Raw genomic sequence first — 18131 nt, 5'->3', positions numbered from 1 at the left:
ACGAAACGCTACTGGTGTGCACACAGGCAGCTATCTGTAGACAAGATCCCACAACACACAATGGGGAAAATGGCTACCTAAATATGATCCCCAATAAGAGACAACGATAAACAGCTGCCTTTGATTGGGAACCATATCAGGCCACCATAGAAATACAATTCACCTAGATGACCCATCCTAGACACTATCATGCCCCAACCAACATAGAGAATAAACAGCTCTCCATGGTCAGGGCGTGACAATCAGATACCTAAAATGACAACACTCTCAGTAAAAATAAATTATAAAAGATATGATTTCTTAAATAATTATGCCAAAAATACAATGTATTTGTACAGTCAAAATAAGCAAAAAATAAGCAGCAACACACATTATTATTTCCCCAAAAAATAACAATCAGGTTATGTTTTAGGTCAAAGCCTCAATACCTTTTTACAAGCCTGCCTGATTTTAGCCATCCTAATGCCATACATAATAGGATTGAAAAGTGGTGGACATATTAGAAAATAAACTAATAAAATAGTGCGAAGTATAGGTGGAAGATCTGCAGTTTCATATCTGCCTTGTAGAATCACAAATAACCAGCCAAAGGAGAAGTTCAGCAAAGAGGCTATATGTGGCGTACAGGTGTTAAATGCTTTCTGTTTCGTCTCTTTAGAAGACTTCAAACATATTCGTAGAATTCTTACATATGAGTATATGGTAGGAAATATAGTACAAGAAAAAGAAAGCACAGTGCCAACAAGACCCCATATGTTATTCAGCATAGTATTTGAACAGGCAAGCTTGACTACTGAGTAGTTGTCACAATACAGTCTGTCTAGAACGTTATCACAAAATTGCAGTCGCAAACTCAGGGAGATAATGATGGCATTGAGGAAAAAAGAATACAACCAGGACAACAGAATTAAGCCACAAATTACTTTAGGTGTCATAATATTGTTATATCGTAGGGGATAACAAATAGAAATGTACCTGTCATAGGACATAGCTGATAAATTACAAAATTCTGTTAAACCGAATGTGTACAACACATAAATCTGGAGGTAACAATATAGAAGGGAAATATCATGTGTGTCAGACAGCAAGTAAAACATGAGAGCAGGAAACAAACCAGTGCTCCCATACAACTGATTAACAAACAAAGCACATAGAAACAGATACATGGGTTCATGAAGGCTTCTTTCAATGCAGATAACTCCAATAAGCAAAGCATTGGCAAGAATGATGGCAAAATATAATACAGTTACTAGAGCAAAGTAGAAATACTTAATTTGTCCGATATCACCGTATGCAGCAAGCCTGAAGACCTTAAAGTGAGTAGAGTTTTCCATGGTCCTGGTAGATGGTAAAGGTGTGCTGTCAATGTTTGATGAAGAGTAGATAATCCTCTATAGCACTGTAGCTTAAATATAAATTGAAACAATGAAATCACAAAGACCAGACAACCTAAATGGATCATTCATTGACCTGTTCTTCTTACAGTGATAGATTTTCCCAAATCTATACTCACCAATATAGATGGTTTTTCATTCTCCTGATAACATAATTCATAGCCTAAATCAAACAATATTATACTTTGTATCCTGCACTATGTATTACCTTAAAGTGCTAAATAAATGGATTACATCTAAAGTCTTCTAAATCCTACATGTATACCGACTATTTCTTATCCATGTTGAATTGCTTAAACTCAGCTCCTCACTTGACTATTATACTTGTGAGGGAAAAAAAAGTGTCATGGTGTGATATGCAAATAAGCACCAATACCTGGGGAAAATTGGATATTTTCAGAGTCAAGGAAACCATATTGAGAAAAACAGATACAATTTTGTAACACAGGCCCTCCATGGGGTTCAAAACCTTTCTTAAATTCTATAGAAATACAACAATTCATAGAGAACAGTAGATTAAACATGGCATGTCCAGCCAATGTGAAATGGCTAGCTGGTTGGCGTTGCATTTAGGAGGCTATATACAGGGGGTACTGGTATATAGTGGGGGCACCGAGGTAAAATGTACATGTAGGTAGAGTTACCAGCGTCAGAAATTGCAGCCCAAATAAATGCATCACAGAGTTCAAGTAACAGACACATTTCAACATCAACTGTTCAGAGGAGACTGCGAGAATCAGGCCTTCATGGTTGAGTTGCTGCAAAGAAACACTACTAAAGGACACCAATAAGAAGAAGAGACGCCAGAGAAGAAGATCAGGGGAGAGGATGGCTGACATTTTAAGTGCTCCTAACCAACTGTGATATTTTGTTCGTTTTACGTTTGTTTTGTATTTAGTTGGTTTTTAGTGTTCATTTTAAAGAAAAGTAAGATGTTCGCCTACCACGCTGCACCTTGCTCTCATTCCAACAACGGACGTAACAGCGCAAGATTCTTTGGGGTAGGGGGCAGTATTTACACGTCCGGATGAAAAGCGTGCCCAGAGTAAACCGCCTGCTACTCAGGCCCAGATGCTAGGATATGCATATTATTAGTAGATTTGGATAGAAATGGCAGTCAAAAACCTGAGAAAATACCCAACCAGGAAGTGGGAAATCTGAGGTCTGTAGTTTTTCAACTCTTTGCTTATCCAAGATACAGCGGAAATGGGGTCATATTGCACTTCCTAAGGCTTCCACTAGATGTCAACAGTCTTTAGAACCTTGTTTGATGCTTCTACTGTGAAGTGGGGGCGAATGAGAGGGGATTGATTAAGGTCTCTCCCAGAGTGCAACGAGCTGAAAATGCGCGTTCATGTGATAGTTAGTTTGCGTTCCGTTGCATTTCTACAGACAAAGGAATTCTCTGGTTGGAACATTATTGAAGATTTATGTTAAAAACATCCTAAAAATTGATTCTATACTTCATTTGACAAGTTTCTACGGACTGTAACGGAACTTTTGGACTTTGTCTGGATCTTGTGCTCGCGCCTCATGAATTTGGAACACTGGGCTAAACGCGCTAACAAAAAGGAGCTATTTGGATATAAATGATGAACTTTATCGAACAAATCAAACATTTATTGTTGAACTGGGATTCCTGGGAGTGAATTCTGATGAAGATCATCAAAGGTAATTTAATATTTATAATGCTATTTCTGACTTCTGTTGACTCCAACATGGCAGATAGAGAGGATAAACTACCAACAGGACATTAAAAACTGTAATATTTTATGTTTCACCGAGTCGTGGCTGAATGATGACATGAAAAACATACAGCTGGCGGGTTTTACACTGTATCGGCAGGATAGAACAGCAGCCTCTAGTAAGACAAGGGGTGGCGGTCTATGTATATTTGTAAACAACAGCTGGTGCACAATATCTAAGGAAGCATCAATATTTTGTTTGCCTGAGGTAGAATATCTCATGATAAGCTGTAGACCACACTATCTACCTAGAGAGTTTTCATTTGTATTTTTCGTAGCTGTCTACATACCACCACAGACCGATGCTGCCACTTCTAGTGGCCGGGGACTTTAATGCAGGGAAACTTAAATCCGTTTTACCAAATCTCTACCAGCATTTTAAGTGTGCAAACACAGGGGAAAAAACTCTAGACCACCTTTACTCCACACACAGAGACGCATATAAAGCTCTCTCTTGCCCTCCATTTGGAAAATCTGACCATAATTATATCCTCCTGATTCCTGCTTACAAGCTAAAATTGAAAAACAATGGTCAGATGAAGCAGATGCTAAGTTACAGGACTATTTTGCTAGCAGAGACTATATGTTTCGGGATTCTTTCAATGGCCCTCCGAACCATCAAACAGGCAAAGCGTCAATACAGGAATCGTACTACGCTGGCTCAGACGTTCGTCGGATGTGGCAGGGCTTGCAAACTATCACAGACTACAAAGGGAAGCGCAGCCGAGAGCTGCCCAGTGACACGAGCCTACCAGACCAGCTAAATTACTTCTATGCTCGCTTTGAGGCAAGTAACACTGAAACATGCATGAGAGCAACAGCTGTTCCGGACGACTGTGTGATCATGCTCTCCACAGCTGATGTGATTAAGACCTTTAAACAGGTCCACATTCACAGGGCCGTAGGGCCAGACGAATTACCAGGACGTGTACTCTGAGCATCAATCAATCAATCAAGTTTGTTTTATATAGCCCTTCGTACATCAGCTAATATCTCGAAGTGCTGTACAGAAACCCAGCCTAAAACCCCAAACAGCTAGTAATGCAGGTGTAGAAGCACGGTGGCTAGGAAAAACTCCCTAGAAAGGCCAAAACCTAGGAAGAAACCTAGAGAGGAACCAGGCTATGAGGGGTGGCCAGTCCTCTTCTGGCTGTGCCGGGTGGAGATTATAACAGAACTATGCCAAGATGTTCAAAAATGTTCATAAGTGACAAGCATGGTCAAATAATAATCATGAATAATTTTCAGTTGGCTTTTCATAGCTGATCATTAAGAGTTGAAAAACAACAGGTCTGGGACAGGTGGCGGTTCCATAACCGCAGGCAGAACAGCTGAAACTGGAATAGCAGCAAGGCCAGGCGGACTGGGGACAGCAAGGAGTCATCATGCCCGGTAGTCCTGACGTATGGTCCTAGGGCTCAGGTTCTCAGAGAGAGAGAAAGAAAGAGAGAACAAGAGAATTAGAGAAACCATACTTAAATTCACACCGGACACTGGATAAGACAGGATAAGAACTCCAGGTATAACCAACTGACCCTAGCCCCCCGACACAAACTACTGCAGCATAAATACTGGAGGCTGAGACAGGAGCGGTCAGGAGACACTGTGGCCCCATCCGAAGATACCCCCGGACAGGGCCAAATAGGAAGGATATAACCCCACCCACTTTGCCAAAGCACAGCCCCCGCACCACTAGAGGGAAAACTTCAACCACCAACTTATAATCCTGAGACAAGGCCGAGTATAGCCAACAAAGATCTCCACCACAACACAAACCAAGGGGGGGCGCCAACCCAGGCAGGAAGATCACGTCAGTAACTCAACCCACTCAAGTGACGCACCCCTCCCAGGGACGGCATGAAAGAGCACCAGTAAGCCAGTGACTCAGCCCCTTTAATAGGGTAGCATGCTCTGACCAACTGGCAAGTGTCTTCACTGACATTTTCAACCTCTCCCTGTCTGAGTCTGTAATACCAACATGTCTCAAGCAGACCACCATAAACCCTGTGCCCAAGAACACGAAGCTAACCTGCCTAAATGACTACCAACCCGTAGCACACATGTCTGTAGCCATGAAATGCTTTGAAAATGCTGGTCATGGCTCACATCAACACCATCAACACCATTATCCCAGAAACCCTAGACCCACTCCAGTTTTTATACCACCCTAACAGATACACAGATGATGTAATTTATATTGCACTCCACACTGCTCTTTCCCATCTGGACAAAAGGAACACCTATGTGAGAATGCTGTTCATTGACTACAGCTCAACGTTCTACACCATAGTGCCCTCAAAGCCCATCACTAAGCTAAGGACCCTGGGAGTAAACACCTCCCTCTGCAACTGGATCTTCCTGACGGGCCGCCCCCAGGTGGTAAGGGTAGGTAACAACACATCCGCCACACTGATCCTCAACACGGGGGCCCCTCAGGGGTGCTTGCTCAGTCCGTTCCTGTACTCCCTGTTCACTCATGACTGCACGGTCAGGCACGACTCCAACACCGTCATCAAGTCTGCCGATGACGGTAGTAGGCCTGATCACCGACAACGATGAGGCAGCCTATAGGGAGCAGATCAGAGACCTGACCGTGTGGTGCCAGGACAACAACCTCTCACTCAACGTGATCAAGACAAAGGAGATGATTGTGGACTACAAGAAAAGGAGGAGTGAGCATGCCCCCAGTTGAGAGCTTCAAGTACCTCGGTGTCCACATCACCAACAAGTAACATGGTCCTAGCACACGAAGACACTCGTGAAGAGGGCACGACAAAACCTATTCCCCCTCAGGAGACTGAAAAGATTTGGCATGTGTCCTGTCCTCAGATCCTCAAAAGGTTCTACAGCTGCACCATCGAGAGCATCCTGACTGGTTGCATCACTGCCTGGTATGGCAAATGCTTGGCCTCCGACCGCAAGGCACTACAAAGGGTAGTGCGTACGGCCCAGTACATCACTTGGGCCAAGCTTCCTGCCAACCAGGACCTCTGTACCAGGCGGTGTCAGAGGAAGGCCCTAAAAATTGTCAAAGACTCCAGCCACCCTAGTCATAGACTGTTCTATCTGCTACCGCACAGCAAGTGGTATCGGAGCGCCAAGTCTAGGTCCAAAAGGCTTCTTCACTGCTTCTACCCCCAGGCCATAAGACTCCTGAACAGCTTATCATAGGGCTACCCAGCTTATCATAGGGCTACCCCTCTTTTACGCTGCTGCTACTCTCTGTTTTTTATCTATGCAATGAACTTATCTTCTGCAGTAGCGGTAACTCTTGGTCTTCCTTTCCAGTGGCGGTCCTCATGAGAGCCAGTTTCATTATAGAGCTTGATGGTTTTTGCCACAGCACTTGAATAAACTTTCAAAGTTCTTGAAATGTTTCGGATTGACTGACCTTCATATCTTAAACCAATGATGGACTGCCACTTCTCTTCGCTTATTTCAGCTGATCTTGCCATAATATGGACTTGGTCTTTTACCAAATAGAGCAATCTTCTGTATACCACCCCTACCTTGTCACAACACAACACATTAAGATGGAAAGAAATTTCACAAATTAACTTTTAACAAGGCACACCTGTTAATTGAAATGCATTCCAGGTGACTACCTCATGAATCTGGTTGAGAGAATGCCAAGTGTGTGCAAAACTGTCATCAAAGCAAAGGGTGGCTACTTTGAAGAATCTCAAACATAAAATATATTCTGATTTGTTTAACACTTCTTTGGATACTACATGATTCCATATGTATTATTTCATAGTTTTGATGTCTTCACAATTATTCTACAATGTAGAAAATAGTAAAAATGAAGAAAACCCTGGAATGAGTAGGTGTGTCCAAACTTTTGACTGGAACTGTATTTTTAAGAATTAAGCTTTATCAGACCGGCCCAGTAATTAGGGCAAACGCCAGATGGGTCATTCATTTAGCTCAGTGGCCTGTCTAAAAAGTTTGCAAGCGTAGAGATAGATAGAGGACTCGCGTGGCCAAAAGTCACTAGAGTAGTAACTGGGTGGGACTTCATATGGGTTAAGGAAGGATCACATAATTCCATAAAGGTCACAATGAGGGATCAGCCAATTAATTATACTTGTGAGCAAACATTCCATAACTGTTGGTGTCAGTAAATCGCCAACATTGGCTTCATACCTGTTCAAACAACACTCTCCAGGTGGCAGTATGCACCCTTCCAGTATGTTTGAAAACTCATAGAAGTAGTAGAAGAAAATGGACTACTTCAAAATGTAGATGGCCTCAATGGAGCTTCCAGTGATCTTACAGAGTCCTTATAGAGGCTCACAGTGGAGGTGTCATAATACCCATAAAACCTAGCCATCAAACAGAGAAATGGTTCCAATTGTTTAAAAAATCCCCTATGGAACCATTTCCCTATTTGACTGCTAGGTTTCATGGGTATTATGTGGTACTCTATTGGGACAGACTGAGGTGTCTTTAGATTAAATGTAGTTGAGTGGGGAATTGGACTGATCTTCCTCATTGTGCATGAAGCTATTTCAAAAATGCATTGGAATTATTTTCATTGGCAAGAAAAAATGCAACTGCTTGATCAAGAAAATGGATTCATCCTTTTTATTTTACAGGAAATTATTTGTGTTTTTCACTTGCTAATTCAAATTTCTTCAGAATATCTGCTAGATCCGTCATGTCTAGAAGAATACTTTATTGCTCATTTGTGGAAACAGAACTTATTGTATCCTTATATCCTTTTACTCTGTCCCCAACCCCCCTGAAACACACGTACATGTGTTGTTCTTCTAGCAGCATCCCTGATTTGACTTTACTACAGTAAAATACATTTAAAGGAAATGCAGAAGAATTCACAGAAATAGAATGCAATACAAAGGAGAAACAAGCGATTAGTTTCATGATCAAAACAAATGTATAAGCATTCAGTTCTGGCAGATGATCCTGTCAGACCTGGGATTCAAACCGGCAACCCTCCCCTGCTGCTGTAATATCTAAAGTCATAATTGGTACCAGTTTAGGTTCAGATTTTTGATGAGAAAAATCAAGAGAGTTCGTAAAGATTCTTCTTATAATTTTTGTAATACATGTCTGTAACGATTCCAATGGTGATGAAGGAGTCAGGCGCAGAGAGCAGGGTAGTTCCGAGCAAGTGGATTTTAATATTCCAACAAGAATATAAATGAGACGGCTACGCCACACAACAAAAGGGCACGTCAGGTATAGTACAAAAATAACTAGGACAAAATCCACACTATAACAAACACCACAAAACAGAAAAACAAGCCCGCACAAAAGTCGGCGGGCCAACTGGGTTTAAATAGCTCACTAACCCTAAACACAAAACAGGTGCAACCAATTAGACAAAACTAAATGAAAACAGAAAAGGGGATCGGTGGCAGCTAGTAGGCCGGAGACGACGACCGCCGAGCGCCGCCCGAACGGGAAGAGGCACCATCCTCGGCGGGATTCGTAACAATGTCCTGATCTTCTTGGTCCTAATACCATATAAGATAGGGTGTACCAGTGGTGGGAAAAGAATGAGCTGTACTGATATTAATAGATTAACCTCTGCCTGTTGTAAACAACAGAAAAAAGGATGGCTTGCAGAGAAGTTGATGAAATATGATAAAGTGGGGAGCACACACATTAAAAGCCTTCGTTTGTGACTCCTTTGAGGCTTTCAAGCAAATAATATCTTTACATATGAAAGCACAACTAATACCAAAGGTAAAACCACTAGACTTGATATGATACATATATCATACAGGTTACTCAGCGCACTTTCAACACGAGAGAGTTTAACTGCTTAGTCATCACAAAAAAGCTGTTGTACTTGCACAAAGGGAGCCTTGAAGTGATAAACGTTTGAAAAGAGTTATGGGAATAAAATATACCAAGGCTAACAACATATTCACTTTAGAATGAGTCATAATGCTATGATATTGAAATGGCTTAAAAATGGAGACATACCTGTCATAAACTCATTACTGCTAGAATAACGTAAGCAAACGTTACATATATATTGCAGAAATATTTTTGTATGGTGGGCCAAGAGACCAGAGCCAAGAGACCAGAGCCAAGAGACCAGAGCCAAGAGACCAGAGCCAAGAGACCAGAGCCAAGAGACCAGGGCCAAGAGAACAGAAGAGGCAGAACGGGTTAGGGTGTAGGGTCATCCCAAGGATCCCACTTAGCATCTATTTGAGCACAGCTTGAAGGTAGGGAGGGCCACTCCCCTTGATGCTCTGTAGTTATGCAGTTAATTAGCTAATATGACACAAAACATTCAGTTACAATACATTATAAACTTTACAATAATATTTGGGCTACGGAGAAATTATTCCAAAATGACACGTATCTGTACCGTCAATAATAGCAATTATAAGTAATAAAACACATAATTAAATGTTACAAAACAATTACAACCAGGTTATGTTTTAGGGTAACGGCCTAGTACCTTTTTACAAGCCTGCCTGATATTAACCATCCTAACGCCATACATAATAGGATTGAAAAGTGGTGGACATTTCAGAAAATTAACAAATAAAATAGTGTGAAGTATAGGTGGAAGATCTGCAGTTTCATATCTGCCTTGTAGAATCACAAATAACCAGCCAAAGAAGAAGTTCAGCAAAGAGGTTCTATGTGGTGTACAGGTGTTAAATGCTTTCTGTAAAATACTTAACATATTTAGAGAAAATAGCCAAAGAAAGCACAGTTACAAGACCCCATATTATATTTTTGTGTAATATTTGAACAGGCAAGTAGTTTTCACAATACACTCTGTCTATAACATTACCACAAAATTGCAGTCGCAAACTCAGGGAGATAATGATGGCATTGATGAAAAAAAATACACCAAGGACAGGCCGTTTCGGTTGTCGATGTGTTCAGATAGTCGCTGGTTAAAGCCCAGGTTGGGGCAAGGTGAGGGACGGAAGCAACACTGTTACACATGGCCACAGTGACATTCCTAAATAAAAATAGTAGTTTGGAAGGATAGTAAAGCACATCAGAAGAATACACATCCTTAATGTTATGAACAGGCTGTGTTAGTTGTCTAAGATCCTGTTAAAACAATGTATGTGTGGGGACCCTCTAGTCTGGTACTTTACAATGTAGAAGAAGTATGTAACATCACCAATGGGCTGGGCAAGCAATGCTATCAGCTCTCTCATTATCTGTTAAGCAGGTGTTTGGGTGCTATGTATTGTGCACCATGTACAGTAAAGAAAAAGTTAATTGAAACCAATTCTTCTTGTTCCCAACCACTGTCAGGTATATTGGTATTGTTGAGGGACTACCTAGTTAACCTAGTTAGCTTCAGTCTGAATGAGGGAGGGAACACAACAGTCTGAGGAGATGTCATCGTTGGTAGCCTGGCCCCAGATCTATCTGTGCTATCATTCCAACTCCTTGTCATGTAAGGAATGACAAGGGGTGGAATGATAGCACAAACAGACCTGTACCCAGGCTATATGCGTATTAGAGCACTATAGTTTTTCCTGACCATATGATCTAACCAGGGAAAACAGGGAATAACTCAGGACCCTGAGTCCTAGCTATAGTCTAAAACCTAGGCCCAGAGCCTTTCCTGCTCAGGTAAAAATTAGGACTGTTATTGACACTCTGGGCTTCCCTAGGCCCACAGTACAGTTTCAGAGCCTATCAACCCAGAGGCGATGACAGAAGTTGTGTGTCCCAAATGGCACTCTATTCCCTATATAGTGCACTACCTTTGACCAGAGGCCTCTGATCAATATAGGGAATAGGGAATATATATAGGGAATGGAGTACAATTTGGGATGCAATCAAGACCAGCCGTGCCTCTCCTGGAGCCCCTCGGGTCTCTACAGGTTAATAGCTGCATTAATTGGTTCCTAGGGAACGAGGTGATAGAGTGGACTAATGACCTGGTACCTAATGACTCGATAAACATGTTTATTATGCTCTTGATATTGGCTTCTGCTGTCCCCATGGCAAAGTATGGATGGAGTAAAACAAATTACTGGTGTTTCGCACATAATTGTCATTGACAGAACTCCAAAACTTTTGACAGCTTTTTACAGGATGGATAGAGTACATGACAAATGTGTTTTATACATGCACTCCATCATCATTACTCTTGCTGTATTCTTTTATTCTGTGGGTCAAACATATCTCACAGTGACCCTGGAAAAACAAGATGGGTATGTGGTTGTCCCACCTAGCTATCTTAAGGTGAATGCACTAACTGTAAGTCGCTATGGACAAGAGCGTCTGCTAAATGACATAAATGTAAATCTGGTCCTCCGATTTATAAATAAAACCAAAACAGTATATGCAGTATATTTGTTATTATCAATGAATTATCTGGATTTTGTGAGGACAGAATAAGCTATTCAAATTAGGCAACATGTTACTCTTGTGTCCCAGGTAGTTTTCTTTCTGGTACTACTCAACATTTCTGAGGAATACCAAAGGTAGTCATCTGTCAGATAGCTGGCACACAGATATCATGTTACATTGAACAGTTGGCCCTCAGAAAACATGACATGCATCCAGATCTCAGACAGAATGTAGTTTGTTTTCATGCTACAGTATTTCCCTAAATTTCTCTCTCAAAATGTCAAACAATCCCCAAGCTTGTCTGTACTGTACAGGCCTATTTTCCATTAGGGATGGATGTAATGGTGACGTGTGGGCTATAAGGTGGGTTTACCTTATCCACATTTACTGTACATCAGTTTAACCGCTGTTACATACTTAGATACAGCTGTCAATTTAAGAAGAATTCAGTAAGAATTCAGTAAGAAGAATTCAGTAAGAATTCAGTAAGAATTCAAAGTAATGAACTTCCGTTTTTTTGTTCATGTAATAATAATAATATATTACATTTTTTAGGTGCTTTTCATTATACAAGAATAATCTCAAAGTGCATAAAATAAAAGATAAACAAAAAAAGCGTACAATATATATATATATAACCAAACCATGAAAGCAACCGTCAAAATCTAGAAGGAAGGGAAGGCTCATAGAAATGAGTCTTAAGGCCTATTTGAAGGCCCTAACAGTCTGAGCAGCCCTGAGAATGTCAGGAAGGGAGTCCCAAAGGCACAGTGCTTGGGAGCAAAAGAAACGGCCCTCATTGTGTGTATCCAGGTCCTGGTGGCATGGAGCTGTTTGGCATGGCTTTAACTTAATGGAGGTTCATAAGGGGACAGTAGGCCTGACAGGCAGACGAGCCTATCCGAGTCCATTTATTTATACCACCCTAACAGTGGTGAATTAAAGGTAAATTACAATATTTCACAAATTAGCAAATGTTTTACATGTCTGATTGTCACCATCCTCACCCCCATTCATTATGGTAACTATAAGTAACAAAACACACAAGTCAACATCACCTAAATGTAACAATCAGGACAGAAAAGGTCACACTAATGTTTAGCTTATGTTTTAGGGTACAGACCTACAGGTAGTATGTTTTTACAAGCCTGTCTGATTTTAGTCATCCTAACTCCATACACAACAGGATTAAAAAGTGGCTGGCACATCAGAAAGTACACTGATAAAATAGTGTGAAGTACAGTTGGAACATTTCTCATAGGCCTATCAAATCTACTCTGGAGCAGATTTAAGAAACAGCTGAAAGAGAAGTTGAGCAGCGAGGCCAGGTGAGGAGTACAGGTGCTGAAAGCTTTCTGTCTGGTCTCAATGGAAGATTTCAAACAAATAGTCAGAATCTTAATATAAGAAAACAAAATAGTAATTAAAGGGACGGCGACAGACAAAACAACACCGTAGAGTCCATAGATGTTATTAACTGTTGTGTCTGAAGTTGAACAAGCAAGTTTCACTACCAGGTAGTTGTCACAGTACACTTTGTCTATAACGTTCCCACACAATTTCAAACGAATAGTTAAAGACAGTGTTATGATGAATTTTACTAAAGAGTACAACCATATTATACAAACTAAAATACACACCCTGCTGGGTGTCATGAGGACATTATACTGTAGTGGATAACATATAGCAAGGTACCTGTCATAGGACATGGCTGATAAATTGCTGAATTCAATAGATCCATATGTGTATATACAAAACATCTGTAGGTAACAGTTCACAGTGGAAACTGAATGGGCATCTGAAACCAAATGAGTCATAAGAGCAGGAAACAAAGCAGTGCTCCCATACAACTAATTCACAAACAAACTGCACAGAAACAGATACATGGGTTCATGAAGGCTTCTCTCCATACATATAACCACAATAAGCACTGTGTTCGTAAAAACTATGGAGACGTATAACACAGTTATTATAAGGAAATAGAAGTACTTTAAGTGTCCACTGTCACTATATCCAGCTAGTATAAATGACGTGAATCGTGTTGAGTTCTCCATTTTCCTAATAGTACTTATATAAATATTTGTGGATATATTTGGTTCACAAGACAAGGATAACAGTGTCTATCACATGAAACTATCAATCTCTTATTGATGTCTCATAAATCCTTCATTCTTAGATTTGCCATCGATTACCAGGACTCTTTGCATTATTGCCACGTTATTACTCTTCAAAGTGTTTAATCCCATAGGCATCCCCATGGAAAAACATTGTTACCTGTGGCTGCAATGGACATTGAGTAGTCTATACAGCAAACTTCATTCATCCCTAGTGTAGTTCAATAATATGAATATATTGAATAACAAATACAATTGACGCAATGTCTCAGCTACCAGTCTTTACTTCTCTGCTACACGTACAAACACTCCCATCATAGTGTGTGAATCAAACAGGAGGCTAGTCGTGCAGACCCATACGGTGGTAGAACTCCCAGGGATAAGTCATATATACATCTCCCCACCAGACCATGGATCAACCCCTGTGTCCACCCATCTCACTCTTTCTCCCACTTGCCTGTCTCCCCCTCTGATGTCCTTACTGTCTGAATATAAAAAGTACAAAAAACACCTAAAGCAACAAAAACAGGATTTCAGTCTAAAAAAGGATGTAAGTCCAGATCACCTGGTATCTTTCTCCAGACTGCCGTGGTGTAGACATAGGCATATTGTATGTTCTGTGTCAGTGGGGTATTCCACATAAACTACTGTCACATCACTGACCTTTTATACCTTAAAAAAACAGATACATTATGCAGCAGTTTGTTTACTCAAACTCTAATGACACCCAGAATAAAATTGTCATTGTGTGGCTCAGCCTCCTGTGGGTGGTTAGGTTAGTGCTCAGGCAATAAGTGCATAAGTGGCTGCTAAATGTTCTCTCTGCCGACATGACAATTTTTTTTCAAGAATTGCAGAAAATGTTCTTTAAAACTGCAATATTTTCTCTCGGCCCCAAAATGTGTAGAATTACGAAATATTACATTTAAAGCTGAGCATTTTTCTCTCCAACACCAAATCCCCCCAAAAAGGCTAGAGCCTGCCCTGGATTGGTGTCACCAACAATGCACTCATGGTCGATCCCCATTTTCATTAGATCTGTTCATGTTCAAGTTTGTTCATTATATACACATGATGTATGTGGAATACTCAGTGCAAGGAAATGCTTACTTGCATGTTTACCTCTCGACAATGCAACAACAATAGGAAAGTAGTTATTAACTGAATAAAAGAGTACAATTTTTTTTCTTCTCAATGTTAAAAAAACAGGATACAAATTTTGCTAAAATATCTACAAAAAGACACTCAATTTATTTAAAGTAGGATATTTACACATGTGTAGGGGACATTGTGCAGTATTATAAATACAGTAGGAGTACAGTAGCAGCATTCATGGAGTGTGTGTGTGTGCGTGTGTGCATGTGTTTGAGCCTTTGTGTGAGTGAGTGCACGTGTGTTAAGGTACAGGGAGTCAGTGCAAAAAACTGTTGTTGTGCCGGGGATCAGTCCCAGTTCAAGAGTTCAGTAGTCTGATGGCTTGCGGGGAAAAACTGTCTATGAGCCTGGAGGTCCGGGACCCGATGCTCCGGTACCTGCAGAAGGGCTTTGAGGTCGTAAACGGAGCAATTTCCGTAACAGGCCGTGATGCATTGGGTCAGGACGCTCTCGATGGTGCTGTGATAGAATTTGAAGAGGACCCGAGGGGGAATGCCTAAATTCTTCAGCCACCTGAGAAAGTATAGGCGCTGTTGCACCTTCTGGACCAGGGCGATGGTGTTGTTGGTCCATGTTAGGTTCTCGGTGATGTGGATGCTGAGGAACCTGAAGCTGCTGACTTTTTACACTTCAGTCCTGTCGATGTGGATCGGGGTGTGTCCTCCTCCCTAAAGTCGACAATCAAATCAATTAGTTTTGCTGACGTTGAAGGAGAGGTTGTTGTTTTTGTACCACACGGCCAGAACTCTGACATCCTCCCTCTAGGCTGACTCGTCATTGTTAGTGATCGGGCCTTCTACTTAGGCTGGTCACTAGAAACAGATTTTGGTTTTGGACATTTGAAAAGGTCCTGAGGACGTCAATATATGCCTTCCTCGGGGCTCACCAACAAAAACAATGGCACAACACTGGGCTTGAACTCACAAAGCCCAAAACCAGAGCATTCTGGTAAGACCACTATGCCACAGCAGTTCACAATTCCCTAGCAAGCAGGAAGATTACTTGATTGTAACGGATTTCCTCTTCGTCTGAAGAGGAGTAGCAAGGATCGGACCAATGTGCAGCGTGGTAAGTGTCCATAATGAGATATTTAATCAATCAACAGAACACTGAACAAAATAACTAAAAAAACAAACAAACAACCCAAACAGTCCCGTATGGTACTAACACAGGAAACAACCACCCACAAAACGCAATAGAAAACAGGCTACCTAAATATGGCTCCCAATCAGAGACAACAACTGACACCTGCCTCTGATTGAGAACCATACTAGGCCAAACACATAGAAATATAACAACAGAACAAATCATAGAAAAACAACATAGAATGCCCACCCCAACTCACGCCCTGACCAACTAAAATAAAGACATAAAAAAGGAACTAAGGTCAGAACGTGACATTGATGACTAAATGGAAATGTCCATTTATATTTAATGCTTTCCCCAAACCATAGCTTTGACCTTAACCACTGTGAATGAATACCTAAACTAACCCTTTGAGTTGTTTCTGTTTTAAACATGTAACCACACAGAATTAACCCTGTAACCACGTGGAATTAATGAGTAAAAAAATAGACATTCATCCAATTACTGCATATCCCGAAGTGAAACTATGAGATATGGTTGTACAGGGTTGGCGTCAGCAAACTTGATGATGGAGCTGGTGTTGTGCTTTGCCATGCATTCATGGGCGAACAAGGAGTACAGCAGTGGGCTGAGGACACATCCCTGGAGGTCCCGTGTAGAGAGTCAGAGTGAACGAGGTGTTGTTGCCAATCCTCACAAACTGTGGCCTGACAGTAAGGAAGTCCAGTATCCAGTTGCAGAGGGTGGTTTCGAGACCCAGGGCCCTAAGCTTTGTGACAAGCTTGGAGGGAACAATGGTGTTGAATGCTGAACGAGCATCTGCTAAATGATTAAAATGTAATCTAATGTATTATAGTCAATGAACAGCATTCTTACATAGGTGTTCCACTTGTCCAGGGGTGATAAGGCTGTGTGAATAGCAATGGAGATGGCATCTTCCTTGGATCTGTTGTCATGGCAGGTAAATTGGAATGGGTCCAGTGTGTCTGGCTACTGGCCTTGATGTGGACCATGACCAGCTTCTGAGAACGTGGCCAGGGATGTCATCTGAGTCGGAGACTTTGTGAGTATTCACTCACAAAGCGTTTTCCTCAGGTCAGCCTCGGAGTGCAGAAGCACCTGGTTGTCCGGAGTAGAGAGAGACCTCTTGGATTGCTCGGTGTTGGTGGCCTCAAAGCGACCATAGAATGTGTTGAGCTTGTCTGGTAGGGAGGACTCAGTGGGCATCTCACAGCTGGATTTGCCTTTGTAGTCCGGGATGGCCTGTTGTCCTTGCCGCATGCGTTGTGTGTCTGAGCTGTCATATTTTGATTCCAATGAGTCTATATTGTCTTTTTGCATCCTTAATGGATTTCCAGAGCTCATACATGCTCGCCTTGTACACATCATGCGCAGCAGTGTCATCAGACTTTGCTTTGCTGAAGTTGAATGCTGCAGTACTGGCTCTCAGCATTGCACGGGTTCCTCTGTTCATCCAGGGTTTTTGTTTGGGGTATGTCTGGATTTTTTTCTGTGGGTACAACATCATCAACACATTTTTTTATGAAACTTGTGACTGATGATGTGTATTGATATTATTTTAAATATTTTGTTATATTTAACTTTTATTTAACTAGGCAAGTCAGTTAAGTCTTATTTACAATGACGGCCTACACCGGCCAAACCCTGATGACGCTGGGCCCGTTGTGCGCCACCCTATGGGACTCCCAATCTCGGCCTGTTGTGATAAAGCCTGGATTTAACATGTATTGATGTGTAAGATGGTCAGGTTTGGCTTAGTTGGTAGAGAATGACACTTGCAATGTGTTGTGGGTTGTGGGTTTGTTCCCATGGGGGACCAGTACGAAAATGTATGTGCGCACTACTTACTGTAAGTTGCTCTGGATATGAGTGTCTGTAAAATGTCAAATGTATTCCACAATGTTAGCGGATGATTCATGTGTAGACTAGTCCTTGAACGTGTCATGACTGTCCTGATCAGGTCAGGTTACAGGAGACCACAACCCCACAGATTATCTCTCAACCCCAACAGATGAGAAGAGATCTGGGGTCTGAAGATGTGGGGGTTTTATGACCCCTCACACCCATGGTAATTCTGAGTCCACAGGAAACATTCCCTCCCACTATGGAGAACCAGCCTCAGAACTGTAAACATGCAATAAAGGGACTTTGGAACAATGGTTTCCGTCAACTACAATGGTGGTCATGACGATAGATGGAATATGAAAATGTATGTCATTTTTGTTTTGTTATTAAAGGTTAATAGATTACGTTATTATGAAAACATTGTAACGTTAAGAGTTTTCCTCGTATATGCTTGATGT

General features: G+C 41.4%; 2 protein-coding genes and 1 pseudogene across 2 annotated transcripts; all 3 read right to left on the bottom strand.

The window, feature by feature from the left end:
* Positions 1-413: 413 nt before the first annotated feature.
* LOC129831543 (olfactory receptor 2A25-like) lies at positions 414-1334 on the bottom strand. The gene has a single exon (XM_055894906.1). The coding sequence runs from the start codon at positions 1332-1334 to the stop codon at positions 414-416; it is 921 nt and encodes a 306-aa protein (XP_055750881.1).
* Positions 1335-8498: 7164 nt separating this feature from the next.
* LOC129831588 (olfactory receptor 52K1-like) lies at positions 8499-12469 on the bottom strand (annotated as a pseudogene).
* An 86-nt stretch (positions 12470-12555) lies between these two features.
* Positions 12556-13506, bottom strand: LOC129831542 (olfactory receptor 11A1-like). The gene is given in 1 exon segment (XM_055894905.1): positions 12556-13506. A coding segment is annotated over 1 exon segment (951 nt).
* Positions 13507-18131: the final 4625 nt, after the last annotated feature.

Source organism: Salvelinus fontinalis, chromosome 33 (genome assembly GCF_029448725.1).
Source record: "Salvelinus fontinalis isolate EN_2023a chromosome 33, ASM2944872v1, whole genome shotgun sequence".
In the NCBI taxonomy this organism is placed as follows: domain Eukaryota; kingdom Metazoa; phylum Chordata; class Actinopteri; order Salmoniformes; family Salmonidae; genus Salvelinus; species Salvelinus fontinalis.
The sequence above is the reverse complement of the archived record's forward strand: the minus strand, read 5'-3'. Positions and strand labels throughout refer to the sequence as shown.

What these genes read in the sequence shown, in the direction of transcription:
- LOC129831543 (XM_055894906.1), bottom strand. Translation starts at nt 1,334, where the DNA reads ATGGAAAACTCTACTCACTTTAAGGTCTTCAGGCTTGCTGCATACGGT.